Source organism: Branchiostoma floridae, chromosome 3 (assembly GCF_000003815.2).
Source record: "Branchiostoma floridae strain S238N-H82 chromosome 3, Bfl_VNyyK, whole genome shotgun sequence".
Classification (NCBI taxonomy): Eukaryota; Metazoa; Chordata; class Leptocardii; order Amphioxiformes; family Branchiostomatidae; genus Branchiostoma; species Branchiostoma floridae.
In genome coordinates, this window is record NC_049981.1 from 24075 (window position 1) to 46297 (window position 22223).

The following is a 22223-nucleotide window of genomic DNA, read 5'->3' on the forward strand; positions in this document are numbered from 1 at the left end:
TACGGTTCAATTTCTATTAATTGACTAAAGACACAGATGAAACCATACCATTTGAATTAGAAATAATGTTTATTGAGTACCGTTATGGACTGTCCAGCAGTTAATCACTTTAGAAAGGCCACTTTTATTCTTCTGTTATTTTTGCAAAGGGTATACTTGTAATGTAACGTTACATGTCAACATGAGACATTCAATTAATAAACTTGATATATAAAACCTGTTACAAAAACGAATCTGTTAACCCACACATCACATCTTCTTTGTACCATTACCTCACAAAAGTTGCCATAGCATGCTACTAGGGTTTAAGAATATAAATGTGATGGCAGAGGATTGATCCAAAGCAGAGGTTATTATTAATGTATTGTTATTGTTGCCAGCAACTAGTACACATATGGAAACAATGTAGCAAATGAGGTGAGCTAGAATCATTCAGGTTTTTCCGTAGGCCTTAACTGTTAGAGTTACAAATCATATTATTATAACAGTCTGAAGTTTTCTTCAAATGTTATTTTCAACATTGTACAAACACAATATCAAAAAACTTAGCAAATGTTCTTACATTAGCTGTTTTACTTTAGTCTGAGTGTGAAATACAAGAAATCTGTAGGAAAATTTGAATCGCTATTTGAATCTTGTTTTGAATTTTAATGACTCAAATGTTTAGGTCCCATTAGCAATTATGCTTGAAACAAAACATACTTTTTCAAGGCTGTCCTGCAATACAAATAATTTCACATACAGAACTTTTAGGTAACTACAGTTAAGATACAAGAGACTGTAAGATACAAGAAAGTATCGCAGGAAAAAAAATTCAATAAAAGATTTGGACATTCACTTATCTTTTCCATATAAATTGTTGTAGCAAACTTAAGGTAGCACTGAGTTATCAACGCTACAATATTATTGATAAAATTTACATTATTGACAAGTATCAAATTGATATTGAAAGTTACTTCACTGTACAAAAGATTTATCCCATCATATCAAGAATATTTAATGTATATGTACAACTAGACATTGATAGTGTAAGCAGTTGAATCTCAAACGGAGGACAAAGTATGCTGTTTTTTGCCAGTAAGCGGTGCGGCTTTGCTACGCGATGCAGCTTTGCTTTCTCGCGTGTTCAGACAAGCACGCCAGACGGCCAAGCAGTGGGGTTGCATTACCGCTTGCGCCACTTGGACATGATTCATGAGAAAAAAATGTGTATTTCCAAAAGGTAATTTGGAAGTAAATAGCCAGAAGATTTCAATTTGGTCAATTTGTTATTCCTTTCCCTATGGATTGATTCCTAGTATATACACACTGAAAAAATAATACCTTTTTTTCTAAAACAAAATATTGGTACACATACACGGTAGGAACACCTGTAATAATATGTTAGAAAAAAGTGATAAATACATTATATACTGCAACAAGCAATAAGGATACAAAATATACTTTGCAATGCAACCACATCCCTACATGTAGATAGGGACCTCGGGTAGAATCATATGATAAGGGCTTTTCGTGCAACTGGTACACAGTATGGCACTATCGCAAATTCAAAACCACTGCAAACATTCCATTTTCCCACTACCGGGAAATTAAATCCATGCAAACATAATAGCATTACAGCACTTAATACTGGCATAAAAAATTTTCACAGAATGAGAAAATGAGAAAAGACAAAACTATGTCAAGATCATTTTTTTTTATAATACATTTCTCTGCACATGAATTTTTTTCTTTGCTCATGATTCAAAAGGAGTACTCAATATTCAAAATCCCATACCCCTTATATATAGTTTCTTCTATACAAACATGGCAGTGGAGTTGGAAGCACAACAAGTTCACTTTTCAAGAGGGGTTGACAGGGTGTCTTTTTTTTACAGCAGAATGTCTGGCAGTGACAGCCTCCCCCCTCCCATCTTCTCATATGGCATTCCTCCTTCTTCATTCTCATTCGTTCCTTCCTTTCCATCTTTCGAGATCTTATCCAGGATTGGTGTGGACCCGCTCATGTCTTCATACTGAGTCTTATTACTATTTGATCGTTCGCTCAAGGGCCGCGGCGTCTCGTACGCCGTTTGGTCGTCGTTGTCGGTCATGGCATCACCAACATCGACGCTATTCATCTCTTCGTATGGCAGTGCGTCGTTGACGTACTCGTTCTCTGTAAACACGCCGTCGTCGTCTGCGGGCTTGGGCACGTTCTCGTACGAAGGTTGCGTATCGACACCTTCCACGCTTACCGCGCCATCCGTGGAGGTCCCCGTCATTCTCTCCCTAGAGGGTGTGGCTACATTGCCGATGTAGTCATACGCCCCAGGTGACGCTGGTACGGGTATCTCATCTCCCGTGCCGCTGGCTGGTGTTGTTGCCTTGCTGTAGTCCACGTATGCGTAGATGTGTGACGTGCGGTCGCCCTCCGACACTATACTCGTCACGCGTGGAAGCGGGGTTTGTTGATGAACCAATGGCATATAGAAGTTCTTTTCGGGTGTTGTCGGTAGCGGCGTTGCCGTTGGCAACATGGGCTCCGAGCTTTCCCTCGATTCAGACTTCGCCTTCTTTTTCTTCTTCTCTGACTTCCTGTTCTTCTTTGCTGCTTCCTTCCGCACTCGCGCGATGTCTTCATAGATGGTGTCATCTTGCTCTCCTCTGTTGTGGATTCCCTCGTTCCTCCCATCGTTCCTAGTACCTTTCCGGGAGAGCTTCTGCCAGAAAGACGGCTGTTTCTTGACCGTGACCGTAGTCTGGCTGGTTGGTACAGACGGCACCTCCACATCTTCATACAGGTTAGCTGGTGCAGCAGCCTGCTGTGGTGCAGTTGTACCTATGATGATAAAGAGAACACAAAAAAATCAACAAAGATATTTAAAAAAAATAAGAATAACAATATTTGTACTGTAAAATTGTTGTGAGTTATTCAAAAGCATTGTCCAGTTTATGAAAACACAACCTCCCAAAAGGAACAACCGTATTTAGGTCAACCTTCTCCTTGTTGAAGTTACTAAGCCTTTGGTGTTTCAAAGTTGTTTTGGTTACAAGATTTATCAATGAAAAAAAGGTTAAAACACTTCACAAATCTGATATGTTTTTCAGGATGGAAGGGAATGCAATTTACATTGGATTAGGAAATATGATAAATAATGAATTATGATATAAAAAGAATACAACAACAGTACCTTTAGCTGCAGCTGCCACCTCTGCAAAGGTCACCTCACCACCTACAGCACCTGCGACATCGGGGGGTGCACCTGATACACCTGCCTGTTGGTCGGGTAGCTTTGTGTACTTCCTGGGAGCACCTGATTTCACTGAGAGGTGAAAGAACGAAAAGTTAACAAGCATATCTAGTCCTCGCCTAGTGGAAAAAAAACACTGATACTTAAATGAGTACTAGGTGAGACAGTGATGTTACTTACCGACGACCATGCACTGTCTCTGGGTGAAGCTGTTTTTCCTGTTTTCCTCGTTCACAGCTGTACATTCCGCCGCCGGCGCGGGAACCATCAACGTCTCCAGCTCCATGGGGTTGCGCATCGTCTCCCTGTGACATGGAAATTCTTAGGTTAATTCAGTACAGTCTAGTGAGATATCTGCTTGAGGCGGGAAATACTTATGACCAATGCTGCAGATATCAGCCTAGTCCACATATTAGTGATGACTTAAGCATTTGCACAAATTTGAACTTATGACATCCTTACACGAATTCTATGAAAAACGCACGAATCAAGATGCGAAGATATACAAATCCTAATAGATATGATATGCACAAATCACTATGTAACATGCACAAACAATTGGTATATGCAGTCTTTTATGCAATCTAGCAATCTGCTACATTAGCAGAAGATACATTTATGAGTATATAACAAAACATGTATCTACCTGTGACATTTTACTTTCAAGCATTGGATGGTCATATAACTCACACAAAAAAGTATTCAATAGCCTGTGAGCTTCTCTCTTATTTCAGTTCAGTGCGTCATACTGCATTTTCACATGATTGCTGCCATCTTGAACATCCCACTTACCTTTGTTGCATCAGACCCAGGCTGCTCTTGACCAGTTTGCATAAAAAGACTGCGTATACAATTTGATGTTTTGCGTTTCATACAGCGACTTATCACACAAGATATGTACGTTTTGACATGATAGTGATTCATATAAGTAGAACATCTTTCATGAAATACATTTTCGCATGGTGATTTGCAAGTTTTTTATAACATTCATGCAAATGCTTAGGCACCCCTGTTGTTGCTTATTACCTTTTATGGAAGCAGGCCTTCCCCCTCCTCCTGCACACAGCTAGAGACAGGACCAGCAGGATCAACAGAACTCCCATCACCACGGCAACGATGATGTAGAACACCAGGATGTTACCGTGGGAAACATCGTCAGCTGTGCTGGCAGCGGTCAGGACTGGCGCAATTTCTGGGAAGAAACATTTTTACAAGAACTAAGGATTATATTGGATTTCTACACAACTAAAAGGAAGAGGTAGAATATATAACATCTACTGGCTGAACAAGATCAGTAATGAAGAATTGTATAGAAAAACGAACACAAGACAGTTGCCTACTGAAATTGCCATGAGAAGACTAAAATGGCTGGGCCATGTTCTGCGGATGTCGGATGACCGTATCCCCAAACTTGGCCAAAGTTGCTGAGGGGAAGAGAAAATGGGGACGTCCTAAAACTACATGGAGACGTACTGTGGCCAAAGTTCTAGCAACCATTGGGATCCCCTGGGATACTGCTCAGCCCCTAATAAAGAAAACTATATTCAGAGATTTTTTAATAGTTTTCTCCTCACCATTTTCACAACTGTCTCCTGTGTACCCCGGTGGACAGTGGCATCTCCCGGTCACATGATCACAGCTATTGCCATGGTTACAGCCACACTTCTGGGAACATTGGTCGCCATAGTAACCAAGTGGACACTGGATGGTGCAGCTACGTGGAAAAGAAGAAGAAAATCTATTAATGCTCCAGATTAAAGGGTATTAAAAACTCACATTTTATTGAAATATTTGTGTTTTTGTCATGAAAGTTCATCTATGTTCAACATACTTGGTGAATGACATTATGAAGAACTAAACTTTACCTAACAAATACTTAGATAGTCGCAACTCAGTTCTTTGTTTCTTGTTCAAGGAAAGAAACCGTCTACTGCAGCTTCTAGGACCTGATGTCAGAAACAATTGCCCAAAGTGCCAGATGTCGTCTCCCATCTCTGTTCACAAACTCGGACAGCTTGTATGTTAACAGCCTCATTCACCTCTTTTGTAAAAAAACCTGCACCAAATCCAGGATTTTGATTTTGTCCAGTGAAACCATGGGAATACGTCTGAGATGGCAAAACCTGGTCACTAGGGGAGCCCGTTATTAGGAGGCCATTTGTCCATTTGCTAGATAATTCTACAAGAAGCAGTACTTCTTGCAGGACAGAATGGAGTTCAGAAGAACACAGGATAATGTGAGAGTCTGTACTGGTACCTATACCTGTTAGTCTCCAAGTTAGTCAATGGTGCCTTAGAGAATTAGTATCAAAGCTGGCCAGGGAGTATAGCCGACTCCGGTGCCCGTTTGACTCTCTTTGGCCGGCTATACTTCTTGGCTAGCTTTGATACTATTTCTAAGGCACCATAGAGTCTGCTTGGAGACAACACCTGTACCTGAAGTTACGTTTAGGTATGCAGCCTTGAGGCAGCCAAAAACTTGCTTAAGTCCTAAATGTCTTAAGTGTTTGTTACTATGAGGTAAAGTTAATGTAGAAAAAATAAGGTTTTGGGTCATTACAACTGAGAAGGATCAGAGGACTGATCGAAAGCTCGATGGTAAGTGCTTTATTTTGTGTACGGATATAAAGTGTTGAAGTTGTAACATGAAGTAAAGTTAAGTTGTTGTTTTTTCCTAAGTTCTCACCTCTCGCCCTGCCAGCCAGGGTTACACATACACTTCCCGTCCCTGGTGCGACACACAGAGTTGTTCCCGGGACAGTGGCAGCTGAACAGACACCCCGGTCCGTACCGACCCTCGGAACACTCCGACTCACACAGGTCACCATGGTAACCGGCATCACAGCTGAGAAAATGAGAGAAAACATTCGTCTCACAAAAACTGGCTTTCCATGAAGGTATGAATAGTACTAGTACGTAATGTTTGATAATTACTATGGTGGCAAGAAAATAAGAACTCAAAGATCCTATACAAAAGCACCCTGTGAAATATTTCTGTAAGTCTCATTGTAGAATTCTAGATATTCCACACCATGTCCACTTTACACATTATATGCTCAACTTTGGAGCCAACTTCCTGCCAGCCTGCTCAAGGAACCTTCACATCCTGCCAGTCTACAACCTAACCCAGGAACAAACATGGACCTGGGACAAGAAGGATAAACTTGGGACCGGGCAAACAAGAACAAACTTGAACACACATCAAGACAGACAAACACACAAACTGGTTACAAGCAATACCTTCATTTTCACTTACATGAAAAGGAAGAGAAAATTGAGAAACACTATGATTCACAACATATTTTGATGACCTCTTTCTTGAAAACAACAATGCAATTTGAAATGGCAGACTTCACCCCCTTACCCACACTGCCTTGTGACTCTTCCTGTCTCACAAAGAAAAACAGCATCACTGAGAATGTATGTCCATGCTGTGACTCACAGAAACACAAAACACACAAACAGACACACAAACAAACAGAAAATTCAAAAAGAAAACTTTCCTCACTTCAGTGAACTAATGAATGAAGTTATTTTTAATAAATGAAATATCAACTTTTAAGTAAGATGGTACAATGGACAGATAAAGTGTTCCCCTTGCAGTCGGTAGGTTGTGAGTTGAATTCCCGGCTGAGTCATACCAAAGTCTTTAGATACGGTACATGCGGCTTTCTCTGCGTAGCACTCAACATTTGAGAAAGAGTGTGGTAGTTGAACACACAAACCACTACCAGGGGACTAACCCCCTGCTGTAGTAATTAATTTCATAAAGCTGTGTGGCCCAGGACTACAAAAAAAGACATGGGCGCCGTCCTATACACTATTTGGTGTGGTGAGACTTTAACCTTAAACTGTGAAACTTTAAAGTTCTTGTCAAAGACAAACTTACAGACAGTCTCCAGTGAAAGGGTTGCAGGTTCCATGTTGGGAACAGTTACACTGTAGCTCACAGTCTAACCCAGCAGTACCTCCAGGACAGGGCACATCACAGTGTTCTCCTCTCCAACCTGGAAAATATCATTTCTACATTAACAAAACAAAAGGGTTCCATGTTGGGAACAGTTACACTGTAGCTCACAGTCTAACCCAGTTGTACCTCCGGGACAGGGCACATCACAGTGTTCTCCTCTCCAACCTGGAAAATATCATTTCTACATTAACAAAACAAAAGGGTTCCATGTTGGGAACAGTTACACTGTAGCTCACAGTCTAACCCAGCAGTACCTCCAGGACAGGGCACATCACAGTGTTCTCCTCTCCAACCTGGAAAATATCATTATCTCTACATTAACAAAACAAAAGAGTTCCGTGTTGGGAACAGTTACACTGTAGCTCACAGTCTAACCCAGCAGTACCTCCAGGACAGGGCACATCACAGTGTTCTCCTCTCCAACCTGGAAAATATCATTATCTCTACATTAACAAAACAAAAGAGTTCCGTGTTGGGAACAGTTACACTGTAGCTCACAGTCTAACCCAGCAGTACCTCCAGGACAGGACACATCACAGTGTTCTCCTCTCCAACCTGGAAAATATCATTTCTACATTAACAAAACAAAACAAAAGGGTTCCATGTTGGGAACAGTTACACTGTAGCTCACAGTCTAACCCAGCTGTACCTCCGGGACAGGGCACATCACAGTGTTCTCCTCTCCAACCTGGAAAATATCATTATCGCCATTGACAAAATGATTCATTATTGTTATTCCATGACCAGTGTGTGTTACTTTATGGTCCCAACTTTATGGTGCAAGGTCAAGGACTGTCCATAACAATTAGCACTTCAAGCAATAGGAGAATACCAATGAGTGGTTTGACCAATGAGACAGTGGTGGCATGACTGTCAAATTTGAAATAAAGTCTGTTTTGTAACCGTCAAGATTTTGAAAGCCGTACCATTGGTCTATTTTATAATGTATGTGACATTATGGATGCATTTGATTATGTGGCCTATCTTTTAACTTTCCTCAAATTGAAAGTCAAAAGTCTTTTTAGTCCCTGTCACCCAGCAAGCCGCAATTGACATCTTTCTTTATTTTCTCAGTTATTGCATTGTACGTTTTTTTAAGGCTCTAAAAGATGATAATTTGCAAGTCACTGAACCATGCTATATAACTATGATAACTACTACTAACTTACTAGATTTTCAAGGCAGAAAATATGTGCAACAAATCTATTTTAAAATTAGCCAATCAACAATTGACAACTGTGTAACAGGCAATTTTTCTTGTAAAAAAACAGCCAAATATGTGTTGAATTCAAAACTGGGCAACCTTCTGGCGAACAACAAATACGCCGAATTTGTCACAAGGGCTTAGTCGACACAGATGAACTTTGCTGTTACAGATACCATATAAACGGCATGCCCACCTGCGGTACAGTTACAGAAGCCGTCGGTGCCGCGGCAGGTGGCCCCGTGCTGACACCTGCAGTCCTCCAGACAGTCCTGACCATATTTACCAGCTGGGCAGGTGGCAACGCAGCTGTAAACAAAACAACAAACAAAATGAAAAGTTAGTTAGAATTAGAAGGTATCAACAATGAAAATTCCAACATAAATAATTTGATCATACAAATGAAGATAGATAATGGACAAAATACATAACTGTTTGTTTTACATAAATGGTAAACTGCCTTTAGAGGTAATATACCTGGTGAATTTTGTACACTACAGTACAAGCTGTGTGAGATTAGAGTCATAATGGAGGATATGTGACTTTGCACCAAAGTTAGGTGAAGAGATGTGTGTGCACATGAAAAGTGTGTTTGCCACGGCACAAGATGAGGGCCTGCTAGTGCTAGGTATTCAAACTCAGAACCGTTAGATTGTAAATCAACACCACAACCCCAAGACCTGATCTTATTTATGGTAATTATTTCTTCTTGTGTATCTGAACAAGTTTAAACTTTTTTAACTACCATCTTGTGACCTACATGTATTGTTTGCATTTTTATAATAATATGTAATAATACCAGACATGACTTACTTTGCTCCCATGTAGCCAGGAGGACATCTGTCAGCACAGGTCGGACCCTGGAAAATAAAGTGAAGAAGAAACACTTGTCATGTTAACTTTGTTGAACCCTTCTAGTGCCTAGCAGTACATGCATGAAGGTCAGCGAGTTTTCCTTGCTGTTTCAGTCGTAGGATATTTTCATACAGGGAGAGTTTGCTAGCCCTTCGGGCAAGATACAGGAAATGCAATTTCAGAGGGTTAAGATTTCAAAATCTGCTGCGGCTGCTGCCTTTGCAAACCTATAGACTGAAATGTTGATGAAAAAGGAACAAATTAAATGTGTTTCTTACCCTCCATCCATTAGAACAGGTGCAGTAGTTTGCTCCAGTACATGTCCCATGTTCTGAACAGTCAGGATCACACGTAGCTGTGGTGGGGGAAAAAGTAAAGGTTGAACAAAGAGTGTCAACAAACTTCTGTAAACTCCTTCAAAAACTGATCCTCAATTTCATATCTTTAACATTATTTGATGCATTTTATAGATTTCAACACCAGGGCTGATGAAGTTGGGTAAAAGCGATAATCACATGAAAAGTTCGAAATGAAATGCTGGGAGGTCTAGAGACTACAGAAATCTTGTCCACCTACTTCTAGTACAGTTTCAGACCACTCACTAGCTCCCCCTATTAACTATACCGTGAACTACATGTACATGTGTACACACTGGGACAAACCATAATGCACAATGGGGGTAACAACTTTTATTATTTTTAGGCAGAGACTTAAGTTATATTGGGTGTATTTTGCAGCCAGTAGGTACCCAAAGTGTGGGTAATGAGGCTGTTTAATGTGGTCGAGGCACCTCCTCGAGCACGGGACCCCCGTTTTACGTCCCTCCCGGAAGACGATTTCATGGAAAGCTTTGTGAGGCTACAGCGATCCGGACGTCCTTGGTTGGGGGACTCCCATCCATGTACTGTCCGGACCGCGCGTTGCTTAACTTTCGAGATCGAGGGATCGGGTGTACCAACGCGCCATGCGGCCGTGGCTAAGAAACTGTATCGTGTATGGCATGATCTTGCCAGAAATGTTTAGATTCAAATTAGATTTTAAATCAGTTAGAAACATGTCTCCATGTTGTTCATGAAATTAGGCACATATATACAACAAAGACAATAATCTGAAGAAAACAGATAATAACATTTTGTGCTATTCTGTTAACCAACCAACTATGCAAGCAACCAACTAAACAACCAACCAACCGACAAAAAAACCCACACAGTTTCCTTAAGGTCTCATTGATGAGTTTCTTCTTCCCATAGACTTCTAAAACTATGTTATAATTCGTGGTTTAAATGGCCGCGTTCATAATGAAGCTTCAGCAGATTTTTCATTCTATGTCGAGCACATTTACCCTATATCGTGGGAAAAAATTGCCAACGTAAACTAAGCATAGGAACTTTTTTTATAGCAATTACAAACTACAATTAGTCAATCCCCAAATAAGGCACTTTTTCGCTGCTAGTGTACAACCGCACCACTCAGAACCCAGGACTGTGTACCTCCGACCTAGCGCGCGGCTGAAAAACTTAACCTGCTAATTTCTTCAGTTACAAACAAGCTTTCACCATTCTAACTTTTGAGATCAGTTCCGCTGGCTAAAAGGGAATTTCTCAACGCTAAATACATGCGTCCGTGCAGCCGTTTAGTTTTTTGGCTCGGATCTATTTTAGGGTCCCCACTGGGAGTAATACATCAATGAGACCTTAAAAGTGTGCTATGTTTTCATTTCCCTAAGTGCAGCTGCCTAACCTGGCATGTTTCCAACTCTGCCAGGTTCCCACCACACAGTGAAGGGACTCACTGACCCACATAATTCTGCTCTGTCAGGGAGGCTTACTCTGTATTCTGGTGAATCATATAGGCCTACAGGGGGGCAAGGTTTTCTACCAGGGGCACAACTCCTTGAGTGAGGGGCTTCCTGTATAACCCTGACTTACAGTCTAATAAGGATTGCAATCTATTGAAAAGGATCATCTAAAATTTGCTTACACCTTGCAATTGAGCAACCGATCTTTATACTCTCATAAACTTTTTCTTTGTTGATTTCCTATATTGCTGTAAACATGTAAAATTGTAATGCAAAATTTACGATGGTACTATACTGTCAAACTTCATGATCTGTTCTTTTTTAGAGGAGCTTACAATGTATGTATATTGTGGATATCTCTTATCATAATTCAGTACATTACATGGATATCTCATAATTCCATTGTAAAGGTAAGTAATCCTATGTTGCCTCTTCAGTCAGTGGGTCTACTGTGGCTTGGGCATGGTATTGCAATTGGGAATTCCTTTCACCCCCTTTTACCTTTCCAACAGAAGCCAGGTACCCATTTTTACAACTCGGTGGAGCTCGAGTGAGGAAAGTCCTGTTAAGTGCCTTTCCCAAGAGCGCAAAATAAATAGCATGACAGGACCAGAACCCAGGACCTCTAGTTCCAGGGCCAAACACCCTGTAGCCATGCCCAAAGACCCCTGAGGCCACAAAGGACCAACAAAATAACACCAGTCCATTCATCTACACAGTACATGGAGATAAGTTGTTGGAAAACATCCAAACCTGCTGACAGTCAGGAGTGGTGAACTGAAGTGGGAGAAATGAGTCATTTCCACACCAGGGTTCAGCTATCTACACATGCAACCAGCTGTTAAAATGGTCATTACTGATCATGATGAGTAAGCAAGTATCACTGCTGAGAGATGGCCGTATTTAACATTTTGCCTGCTAAGGCACGATCTTGGTTTTTCCTGATATCGGCGAGCCAACAACCTCTCGCCGACAGCTTTTTTTCAGCATCTAGATGGAACTGCAATATCCCCAAAAAGATATCGGGAAAATTTCTCCCGAAAGGTTCGGACCATTCGTACAATAGCTTAGCAGGGGTCCCCGATAGCTTAGCAGGGGTCCCCGACAGCTTCCGCGCGCGTGTAGATGTGTCCCGACTTCGGGAAGACTCATAAGCATACAACGCGGGCTCATTAGGCTATGTAGCTGTTTATGACTGCAAGCACCACGGGTGTCCCGCGGCCAACGTTCCAGATCCCTCTTGACATATCCACAGATATCGGTAAAAACTGTGTAGAGATTGGGCCTAAAGATGGGGTTAGGAGCAAGGGGATGGTTAATTTGCTGTGGCTTGTTGGTTGGTCGGTGGGTGGTTGGTTTATTTGTTTACGAGCACAAGTTAAGAGTCTTATTTCAGGCTTACAATGAAAACGCATTTTTATCCATTTCATGTCATGAAGTTCAGATATTTTGGATGAATGGGGTGATATTGTTGTCCATCCCAAGAGGCAGATTTTTGTTCAGGGACATACGGGAAAACAGGTCCTGGAGCCAGGAGTGGTTTCAGCTCTTACTCACATACATGTATGTAGTGGACAGGCATAAACATTAGGTGTAATACAGGTGTAATATTGGTGAGTTACAGGTGTTTTGCTTATGTATAGTACAGGTGTGTTACAGGTGTGTGTGAGTAGGACAGGTGTGTTACAGGTGTTCTACTCACGTATAGGACAGGTGTGTTACAGGTGTTCTACTCACGTATAGGACAGGTGTGTTACAGGTGTTCTACTCACGTATAGGACAGGTGTGTTACAGGTGTTCTACTCACGTATAGGACAGGTGTGTTACAGGTGTTCTACTCACATATAGGACAGGTGTGTTACAGGTGTTCTACTCACGTATAGGACAGGTGTGTTACAGGTGTTCTACTCACGTATAGGACAGGTGTGTTACAGGTGTTCTACTCATGTATAGGACAGGTGTCTCCATCCTGCAGCCAGCAAGGACAGCACCTGTACACCTGTCTGTACCTGGTCAGGTGTGTGTGTGTAGGACAGGTGTGTTACAGGTGTTCTACTCACGTATAGGACAGGTGTCTCCATCCTGCAGCCAGCCAGGGCAGCACCTGTACACCTGTCTGTACCTGGTCAGGTGTGTGTGTGTAGGACAGGTGTGTTACAGGTGTTCTACTCACGTATAGGACAGGTGTCTCCATCCTGCAGCCAGCCTGGACAGCACCTGTATACCTGTCTGTACCTGGTCAGGTAGCCCACTCTGTACATGGTGAAGTACACAGTCCTGTAAGGGAAGAAAATCGACATGTATATAATATATATCAAGTCCCATAGTTACATGTACATGTATCAAGTCCCATAGTAAATGATAGTTGCTACTAATTAGAATTCGCTCTCTTAGAATGACAGAAAGACAATGTAGACTTGGTTTGATTGATTACACTATATGTAATCATAAATGAGGGTCTGCATGCAGGGTTTCAGTTCAGTTCAGTTCCGGTCATCCTTCCGGTAATGGAAAATGAATATGTTGAATACTAAAAAAAACAAATGGACAAAAATGAGCTAATCAACCTGAAAAGTCTTAATGATTGTATCAGTAATTTTTATTTTATTTTGTCACAGTCTTTAGTATTCTCCAAGCAGTGGTGATGAATTTTTATTTCTTTTTGACATAGTCAATATGTATATATGCCCTGCTTTCTTTCTGCCTTTGGTGGGGCCAGCAGAAAGAAAATGTGGCATTTTGAAGATGTGAAGAATGTTCACAATTCCCCACCAACGTCTGCTTGGAGAGTGAATCTTTCTAGGATGTCATCCATAAACTGTGATTGTCATTGAGCTTGGGTGGCCTTGTAACAATTACAGACCATCACTTTCACTTGATAGGATAAACCTAGATTATAAGATACGCCCCACTGAGCCCAGAGTTCCCTGAGGCTTACCTATAAATCCTGGCACAAAACCAACAACTACTCCCTGTTCATCAGTGAAAGTAAAGGTCATCCTAGCAATCATGTAGGGTCAGTCCTTTCACTTTTGTGGAGTCAAAGACCTAATTAGTATTCACGAGGCTTGGTGTGGGATAAAGGACAACCTAAGCTTAAGGGCTACTATTTGCATACAAAATTTGCTGTGTACAATAATTTTGCTAGTACAACATATATACATACATACATACATACATACATGAAAGCGTATACTCAAGTACTGTACATCTTGAAATTTTTGTAGTGGTTTCATTTAACCCCATAACCAAACAACTGCAAAAAAAATATTCCATAATCTACAGTATCAATTTTTTTGACAAAGTATCAATTGTTAATAACATTTTCAGTAGAGGGACAAAGGGAACAAGCAAGGGAAGTGCATCATGAGAAAATAGAAATTTTATCTCTGAGAATTTGAGCCATTTTAATGCATGGAAAAGACAGTTTTGTCGACATCCTTCCTCCCCAGACATACACATGTACACCAACAACCCACACCTTTTCCTTCCAACCTTCAACTCAGACTTTAGGAAACAACACTCCACACCCACAACACACCTCCACACCTACAACACACCTCCACACATACATACCATGTACTTGATGTAACGCTATATAATACCATTGTACTTATGACATGGGAGACCATAAGAATTTGATTCGAAGCATTACAATTTAATTCAATTTTCTGTGTCTCCAGTTTCCCTTACCTTATTTGCTTGACAGTGACACCATGAAAACCTTCTTTGCCTTTCTACCATTATGATTGAAAACACTTGATTATAGACATTTATTAGGTATGTTCTCTTAAGGTTTCGGGAAGTGAGATGTCACGAGTTGAAGTTCAACACCCTGATGTCATACAGGAAGAATAACTGATGCCTGAGGCTAAACTGTTATAGCAGGTTTGTGAAAGTTGCTGATGAACAAATAAGGTCAGATAAGCTTTGGACTTCTCAATCTTTGCTTTCGGTAGTGTCACACAACTGACAGGGCCAGGCAGAAGTTGTCAACCGTTCGTACTGTAAAAAGGGAAAGGTTCAATCTCTTCACCAAAAAACTTAAAAGTACAAAAAAAATTTTGTCAATCTACCCCCTTGTTTCAACATTAACCACAAATACTACATTTTTTTCCCTAATATTAGTTTGTGTGAACTGTTCTCCTTTTATCTCACCAACAAATTGTGATTATTAATAATAAACAAAGATTAGTTACATAGGTGTGGTTTCAAGCTTATTTTTCATTCATACAAACTAGCAAACCATTTTTGCTATGTTTATAAGTTCTTAGGCTAACGTCACATTTCCAGGCTAACATCACATTTCCAAACCGGGCCAGGCTTTTAATTAGAAATGAAAATAGAAACATATACCATACATAAAGAATATACACAAACAATGCCCACGAATATTCTCTTTATGTCTTGTGAAGTTTGGTGTCTTTTATATGTACCGTACTAGATCTACTTTTCATTCCCAAAAGCTGCCTAGCCAGGCCCTGGTTTGGAAATGTGACATACATGTAAGTCTTTGTAGGTATTAGGGGTTCTAACTTGGACTTAACACCTGCCGAAGGTGAGTACTTACTTGGTTTTACATCTGACAAAAGGCAGACATCCCCAGTCCCAGGTCCGGGTCTGTCTGGTCATCTGTGAGGTGGTGATGTGGGTACCTATATAGCTGGGACAGGAGAAACAAGGGAATATTGCAGCATAATTGTTGTGTACTTTGTTTGAGAACAATATGCTGAACATTACATTACATTGTACAGATATATGAATGCTGTCAAATTTACATCAAAACATATTAGAATTCGGCTTTGGATGTCAAGAACAAAATGTGACTTTCATGCATGTCTCAATCAATAATTAAAAAATGGCATATTTAGAAGACTATCTAAAAAACATTAACGGATCTTAGTGGCAAGTACGCAGATGTCGACACACTGACAGCACCAAATCTGTAGGTGTTTTTGGCACCTTAAGACAGATTAGCCGTGAGGCTCGGTGGGCATCACTCCACCATCATGGGGGCAGGGGCATATCGAACTCAGGACCTACTGATTCTGATTCCAACGCTCTGCCGTTGCGCTACACAGACTTAAACTTAAAGGAAAGAATGAAGAGCTTTTTATTTGTTTGAATCCTTGAGCTTGTATTTCAATTCAAAATCACTGATTTTAATGGTGACCCAGTTTCCGGGACAAACTATCGGGACTGTTAATTCTTGTAACCTAGCTTTTTCAAGGTATTTCATAATGATCCAAAGAAAACACAATGCAGACAAGTGGCGTCCTGCTCCGAACTTGACCTCTAAGTTTATCAGTGGTTCCAGGCGGTACCAAGGTCACGAGCAGTAAATACCAACACATGGCCTGGAATTCAGCCTTGTCGAAGGCAAGTTGGTCTGACCAATGCCACTCAGCGTACATGTAATTTTTTTTTCTATTTGCACATAATTGGCAATTTGAATTTTCAAGTCCTTCCTGCAGCAGCTGTTTTAATAGTCCTTGAGCCACACAACTTTGTGCTATCACTACGGCATGGGTATAACTATAAGTCCACTGATTCATGTAGTAGTTTGTGTTCAACTCCCATACTCTTTCTGAAATGCTGAGTGCTAAGCAGAGAAAGTGGTAAATAGAGTAGTATGTCAACTTTAGTATTACTTGGCCAGGGATAAAACTTGAGTACTGATTGGAAGGCAACACAAAAATCAACTTTTAACTTAATTGCACTGAGCAGATAGATTTATAGGTGGCCCTGTTGAAAAGAAGTATAATCAAAGTCGTAATATTTTGTCTAAACAATAATATTTTCATGCTTTTCAGATACAGATAAGGCCAAGGGTTGGATTTTGCATGACTGGAACTCAGTCTATTACTCAGTAGCTGCAAGTCACAGTTAAACAGCTGTTAGTGTTGACCACAAACTTCCTGCAGTTGTGTTTAGAAACCCTGAGGATGTCACCAGCACTTCCCGAAATGTCAACAAAAAGTGCTTTTCATTGCAATTGTGACAATTTGGAAATGATGTTAGGCTGAAAGAACACCATTGCCCTTTCCTCCCTTCATCTACAATTATGTTTACTGAAAGGAAATAATTATTTTTGTTGGTGTGTTCTTGTTTCTTTTTTTTCTTCTTCTGTCATGAACCAATCAGACTTAAGAACTGCTGGTGACATCTGAGCATTTACTGATTTAGCTGTTACAGCAAATATAAACAAAATAATAACGGTTAGAGCAAAATATGAAAAATTACAGGTTTGTGATAGCAAAACCTATATTAGTTTTGTAAAAGGCAAATCACTGGGAGGAAAACATCCTGCATTTTCTAAAAAATGTTGCCTTTCAAGTATACAGATTTCTCCGTTTTCCTCTATTTTTCATCACTACAACAGAATATCTTTGATGCATCAGTGTTAGTACTGTTAAAGTAAGTGTTCATTTTTATGATGTCTCGTTGTCATCATGATTGGGGCTATAACTGCCAAAAGATAAACACTTAAACACTTAACAGCTTTTCCTGCATTGTGCATTACATAAACAAAGAAACCACTGTTTATATAGCAAATATTTGTATGTTTACCAAACTCTCAGAGATTCTAACTGAGCCATATAGCAACAGATGATGGTTTATCTTTTATGCATGTTACTGCCATGCAAGTTCTCTTTCAGTATTTCTCTCTCCCTCTGCTGTCAAACTTGAAGCTCATGTTTTTTTTCCAGAGTCAGTCAAGTTCTGCCCTTTTACTTGTGTTGCCTGTAAGGTTATCCCCTCACTTTAGATTTCCAAAGAAACTAACTTAAGCCTAGGCAAGATGGCTTTCCAGTCAACATGTCTCGCAAGACCTTGTATTTTCAATGTCCAATTGACGAAAAAACAAACATGCGTCCAAAACAATTGACATACCGAGATGATTTTCAAGCGAGAAAAAAATCTATTTAACTCTTTTTGGGGAGATGAGTGCTGTGACTATGTGAGTGAGATTTGCTCGCACAGGGTTGGGTTCATTTATGTGCAGCAGTTTGATACAGACGCCAACGGAAAATTAGCATACATGTACATGTAACTATATTTGGCAAGTTCTTTCTCAGTATTGCTGTTGGCCAATTATTCCCCCCATTGGACCATGTAATTATGAGGGTGGAAGGATTTCTGCACTATTGACCCAAGTTCTTTGTAAAGTCCAGACTTGCTAATAAGGGATCTGTTGTTTGGCATTCCTAAGAGCAGTGCTGTTGCCATGGTTGTGTTGTCCTGGTAGGAAAGACTGATCAAACTTTCAAACTGAAACCAAGGAGGTTGCTGAAACTATGGAAATCAGGAACCAATATCATGACACTTCTCATCAACTGAAACCTTTCATTCAACTAGAAACCGTTACTTTATATTCAGGGTTGCCGGTTTGATAACACAGTGTAGAGTCCTGACGGAGAGGAGCAAGGGGCCAGGCAGGTATACCGTATAGCATACAGCTGTTCAGAACCAGTGTTTAGAATAAATGGAGTTAACTCAGGGTATGTAACAGTGGGGTTCAACTTCAAGCACTGCCAAACTGAGCACGGCAACAGCTCTGAGCTTTTGGTGTTGTGGTTTGCGTGTTGGGTTTTTGATCAGGCTACCCGGGTTCGACGCGGGTTCGAATCCCGGGAGTCAGGATATTGTTTCTTTCTGTTGCTACTCGCCCCTCTAGTTGTTTCAGTTACGTGAAACATAAGAATCCATAAGAATTTAAAATACACTAAAAGAAAAATAATAATCCATACACCATAGATATGATAAAATGACAAAATACAAGGAACCCTAACTGTATGACAATGAAATATTTATATAAACATCTGTTGGGGCCAGGGATTATCAGATGATTTGTAGGTTAGAAGTCCCCTATCCGACCTCACAAGATGATTCACTGCACTGAAAATTCAATTGACCTCATTTCTCTCTGTAATAAGCTTTCTTTATTATGTCCTTAACCTGGGATCACTACTAGTAACACAGTGTTGTTGTGGTCCAGTAAGGGCCACAAATGCGAGAAATTCCTGTACGCAACTGGCCATACTAATGTCAACAACTGCTTTTATCCTTGAATTTGTGAACATTTGTTTTGTTTAACCCTCTCAACACGTCATAAAATTTTTTCCTGTTTACCATATACGACATATAATTTCAGTCTATACAGGTGTCAATTAGTACTTTTTGTGTATTATTATTACAGCTGTTATGTAAGGAGTAGACTAGGAAAACTATATATTGCTGGAAAGCTCACAGAATGGCCTTTCCAAAACAAGCAAAATAAATATCATACCATCAATCTGAGGACAGCAATCGTCATGGAAACCACTCAAAAACACATTTGCAACACTCCCAAAAAAAGCTTCACAAAAGAAAACATTTGGCTAGGGACTGAGTTTTTTGTGTCATTTATCATAAAACTATGTAGAAATACTCAATTATACATACACAATACTTGTATGCTGTTAGAATGACCAAAAACTAAAAATCAAAGCATGATTTCAAATAAGTTCAGTGTTGATAAACAAATGTTCACCCCAATAAACAGTTGTGCCCCCCTCCCCACACCTGTAGTTGTACTATTGAAATAATATGCCTTGTGCTAAATGGCAAATTATTTTTCTGGATGTTCTCCACATATCAGGGAGTCAAATAAATCCTATTACTTATGACTTGGGTAGAGAAACAGGTATCAGAGTATCTAAAATGTCAATTGAGACCAGTGACCTTTCTGACCTGACCTGGTCCTCCTCATGCCCAAGAAAAACAACAAGGAAGCATGCATGTAGAACTCATTAGACACGGTGATATCAGCTCATTTGATCTCAACAAAAACAGCTGGGTGTTTGCCTTGCTGTCCCTCAAGGATTTCCCTGTCATCACTCCTGTAAGCCACCAACAAAATTATCCACCAAATTGTCTCCATTTCTGCCAAATTTACTAAATAAACCTGTAGAAAACTGAAGCCAAAACACACGCTGGAGGCCTCAGAAACAGGGCTCAAATGCTACATCCCTTCTGGTTGGTCAAAGATACAAGCATCCTGATTGGCAGACTCTGCCAAATTTCCCATTTCACAGTAGTCAGTTTGAATTTCCCGCCGGAATTAAACCTGAAGCCACATTAAACCTGAAGCCACGATCGTGGCTTCTCGTGTCCTATGGGAAAGCCACAATAGTGGCTTCTCGTGCTGAGAGGGTTAACCGGTAGATTGCCTTATGGCATAACACACCAGTTTTGTACTGAGTAAGCACAAGCTTAAAGCTGCATACTAGTAAGACCGGGCTGTAAGGTTTAATTGATACAGTCACATCGGGATATAGACACCTTATCTTTTCAATAGGTGTTAATGTTAATTGTTATGGGTTCTTTAAGAGGGTCTGCATGCTCTTTTACGTAAGGCGTAGGCAGCCTATTTTATTTCCCGTAATTCGTATGGAAAACCATCTTATCTACGTAATTCGTAGCGAGACGACCAAATTTAGCGTAATTGCTCTCCTTGATTTACCGTAATACGTGGGGGGTTCTTCTGAATTCAGCGTAAATCGTTGTCGGGACCCCCCATGCTGACCCTCCTTTAACATGCTAGGGGTGTTGCTCTCCTCAAACACAGGACCTCTGACTTCGCATTTACGTCCCATCCAAGACTACTAGCTATAAGGATACTAATTTGCACCTCAAATGATAGAATAGGCATTTAAGTTCCTTTCCCTAGGACACAACATGGGGGAGTGCAAAGGATTTCAACCAAGATAAGTCATAACCCTAGACCACTTTGTCACCACACCTAAATTCTTACCTTCAAAATCTAACAAAGCGTTGTGGCTCGGTAAGAAAAGCAAATGTCTAAAATTCTAGTCCGCCCACCTTGTAATTGTTCCATACTTAGATCAACAAATTACCGTGAATGAATGGGTGTATGTGGGTGTTGCTTTTACTAGTTTCAGATTACAAACATTGGAAACCATTCATACAAACGTAAATGAAAGACCTTATTCTATTTCTAGAGGCACATAGGATGCTATACCTTCGTTTCTACGCACATTTACACAAAAAAATCGATATTTCTGTGGCAAACTGTGTAGTCCTGTTTAGCCATGTGAAACGAATATGAGTCAGGCGATCCCCAGGATTTGAGGGTCAAAATTATTTGTATCGATGAATATTTTTCTTGGTACAGTCATACTCGCGATCATCGCTTTATTTTTGTAGGTTTGCATCACAGATATACAGGGTAGCGTTGTTGGATAGCATAGCTTTGATATTGTCAAGAAATTTTACGTTTATTGCATATATTAATCTTTTTTACAACGGAATGAAATCGACAAATTTGTTGTGTCTGTTTTGGATCAAATTTCACGATTGACAACGTTACATTTAAACTACAGCTTTGCAAATTAAAATGACGATGCAAATTGTTAAGGCTTGAGAAACATTATTGAAATGTGATGAATATGGCACACAAAATATAGCTTAAACCCTCTACAAAGAAGAACAAATAAAACCCAGAAACGAACCTCTGGGGCCCAAGGCAAGACTTCTAAACTACACAACAATGCACAAGGAATCTGTCTATTAAAACTCACCTTTCGCTGTAAGCACACACGTTTATTCCATGTGGATGAAGCTCCTGAGCCGTCGTCAACTTGCTCCAACCAGAAATCCACAAGAAAATGGCTAAAAACTCCCAGAAAATGCAAAAATTCCGACGGAATCGGACCGGCCCTTTCGTCGACTCCACCATTATTATGTTTGTCCACTTCCAAAAAAGTTTCTCCCGGAGGTCAAAGGTCGGTGACCTGTAAGACCTTGACCCTGCGGGATAAAATCTTTTTCAAATCGTCCGTTAAAAGAGTGAAGATTTTTCAACGAAGCTCGGTTGAAGCTGAAACCTTTAAGAAACTGGAGCGTCTGACGCTTGAGTGTTTTTCTTCGCGGTGGGATGAGAATATTTTGAGAGAATGACTCACTTCCGCTGGCCCGATTCCCGCCAGATTTGACACGTGCTTTGGGTTTGTGATGTAGGACCGTACCAACTAGGGGAGAGGGACGGGGAGTAATTTTGTTGTACTTGAAGTTTTAACACGTTCAAGGTAGAAATCGGGAGGTTTCAGAAAATAGACTGGTCCAATAGCGCCACCCACCTCCACCATAACATAAAAATAC

At 40.4% G+C, this 22223-nt stretch overlaps 1 protein-coding gene across 3 annotated transcripts; it reads right to left on the bottom strand.

Annotated features, from left to right (window-relative positions):
• Window positions 1–50: 50 nt before the first annotated feature.
• Window positions 51–22011, bottom strand: LOC118411631 (platelet endothelial aggregation receptor 1-like). 3 transcript variants are annotated; one of them, XM_035814108.1, is made up of 14 exons: window positions 21644–22011; window positions 15631–15723; window positions 13296–13337; window positions 13121–13182; window positions 9541–9617; window positions 9221–9267; window positions 8604–8716; window positions 7123–7240; window positions 5920–6078; window positions 4808–4947; window positions 4260–4425; window positions 3414–3538; window positions 3174–3305; window positions 51–2821 (listed from the first exon to the last, which is right to left on the bottom strand). In XM_035814108.1, exons 1-14 carry the CDS (start codon window positions 21799–21801, stop codon window positions 1872–1874), a joined length of 2382 nt encoding a protein of 793 aa, XP_035670001.1. In that variant the 5' UTR covers window positions 21802–22011; the 3' UTR covers window positions 51–1871. The 3 variants fall into 3 exon arrangements, with proteins under 3 accessions (XP_035670001.1, XP_035670000.1, XP_035670002.1); XM_035814107.1 differs by lacking the exon at window positions 13121–13182 and having other exon boundaries at window positions 13234–13337; window positions 21644–22010; XM_035814109.1 differs by lacking the exons at window positions 13121–13182; window positions 13296–13337; window positions 15631–15723; window positions 21644–22011 and adding an exon at window positions 13008–13073.
• Between the last annotated feature and the right edge of the window lie 212 nt (window positions 22012–22223).

What these genes read in the sequence shown, in the direction of transcription:
- LOC118411631 (XM_035814108.1), bottom strand. Translation starts at nt 21,801, where the DNA reads ATGGTGGAGTCGACGAAAGGGCCGGTCCGATTCCGTCGGAATTTTTGC. An exon ending in AGAGTGGGCTACCTGACCAG is followed by an intron (nt 13,183 to 13,295) that starts GTACAGACAGGT and finishes ACACCTGACCAG; the next exon opens with GTACAGACAGGTGTACAGGT. An exon ending in CCTGGCTACATGGGAGCAAA is followed by an intron (nt 8,717 to 9,220) that starts GTAAGTCATGTC and finishes TTTTGTTTACAG; the next exon opens with CTGCGTTGCCACCTGCCCAG.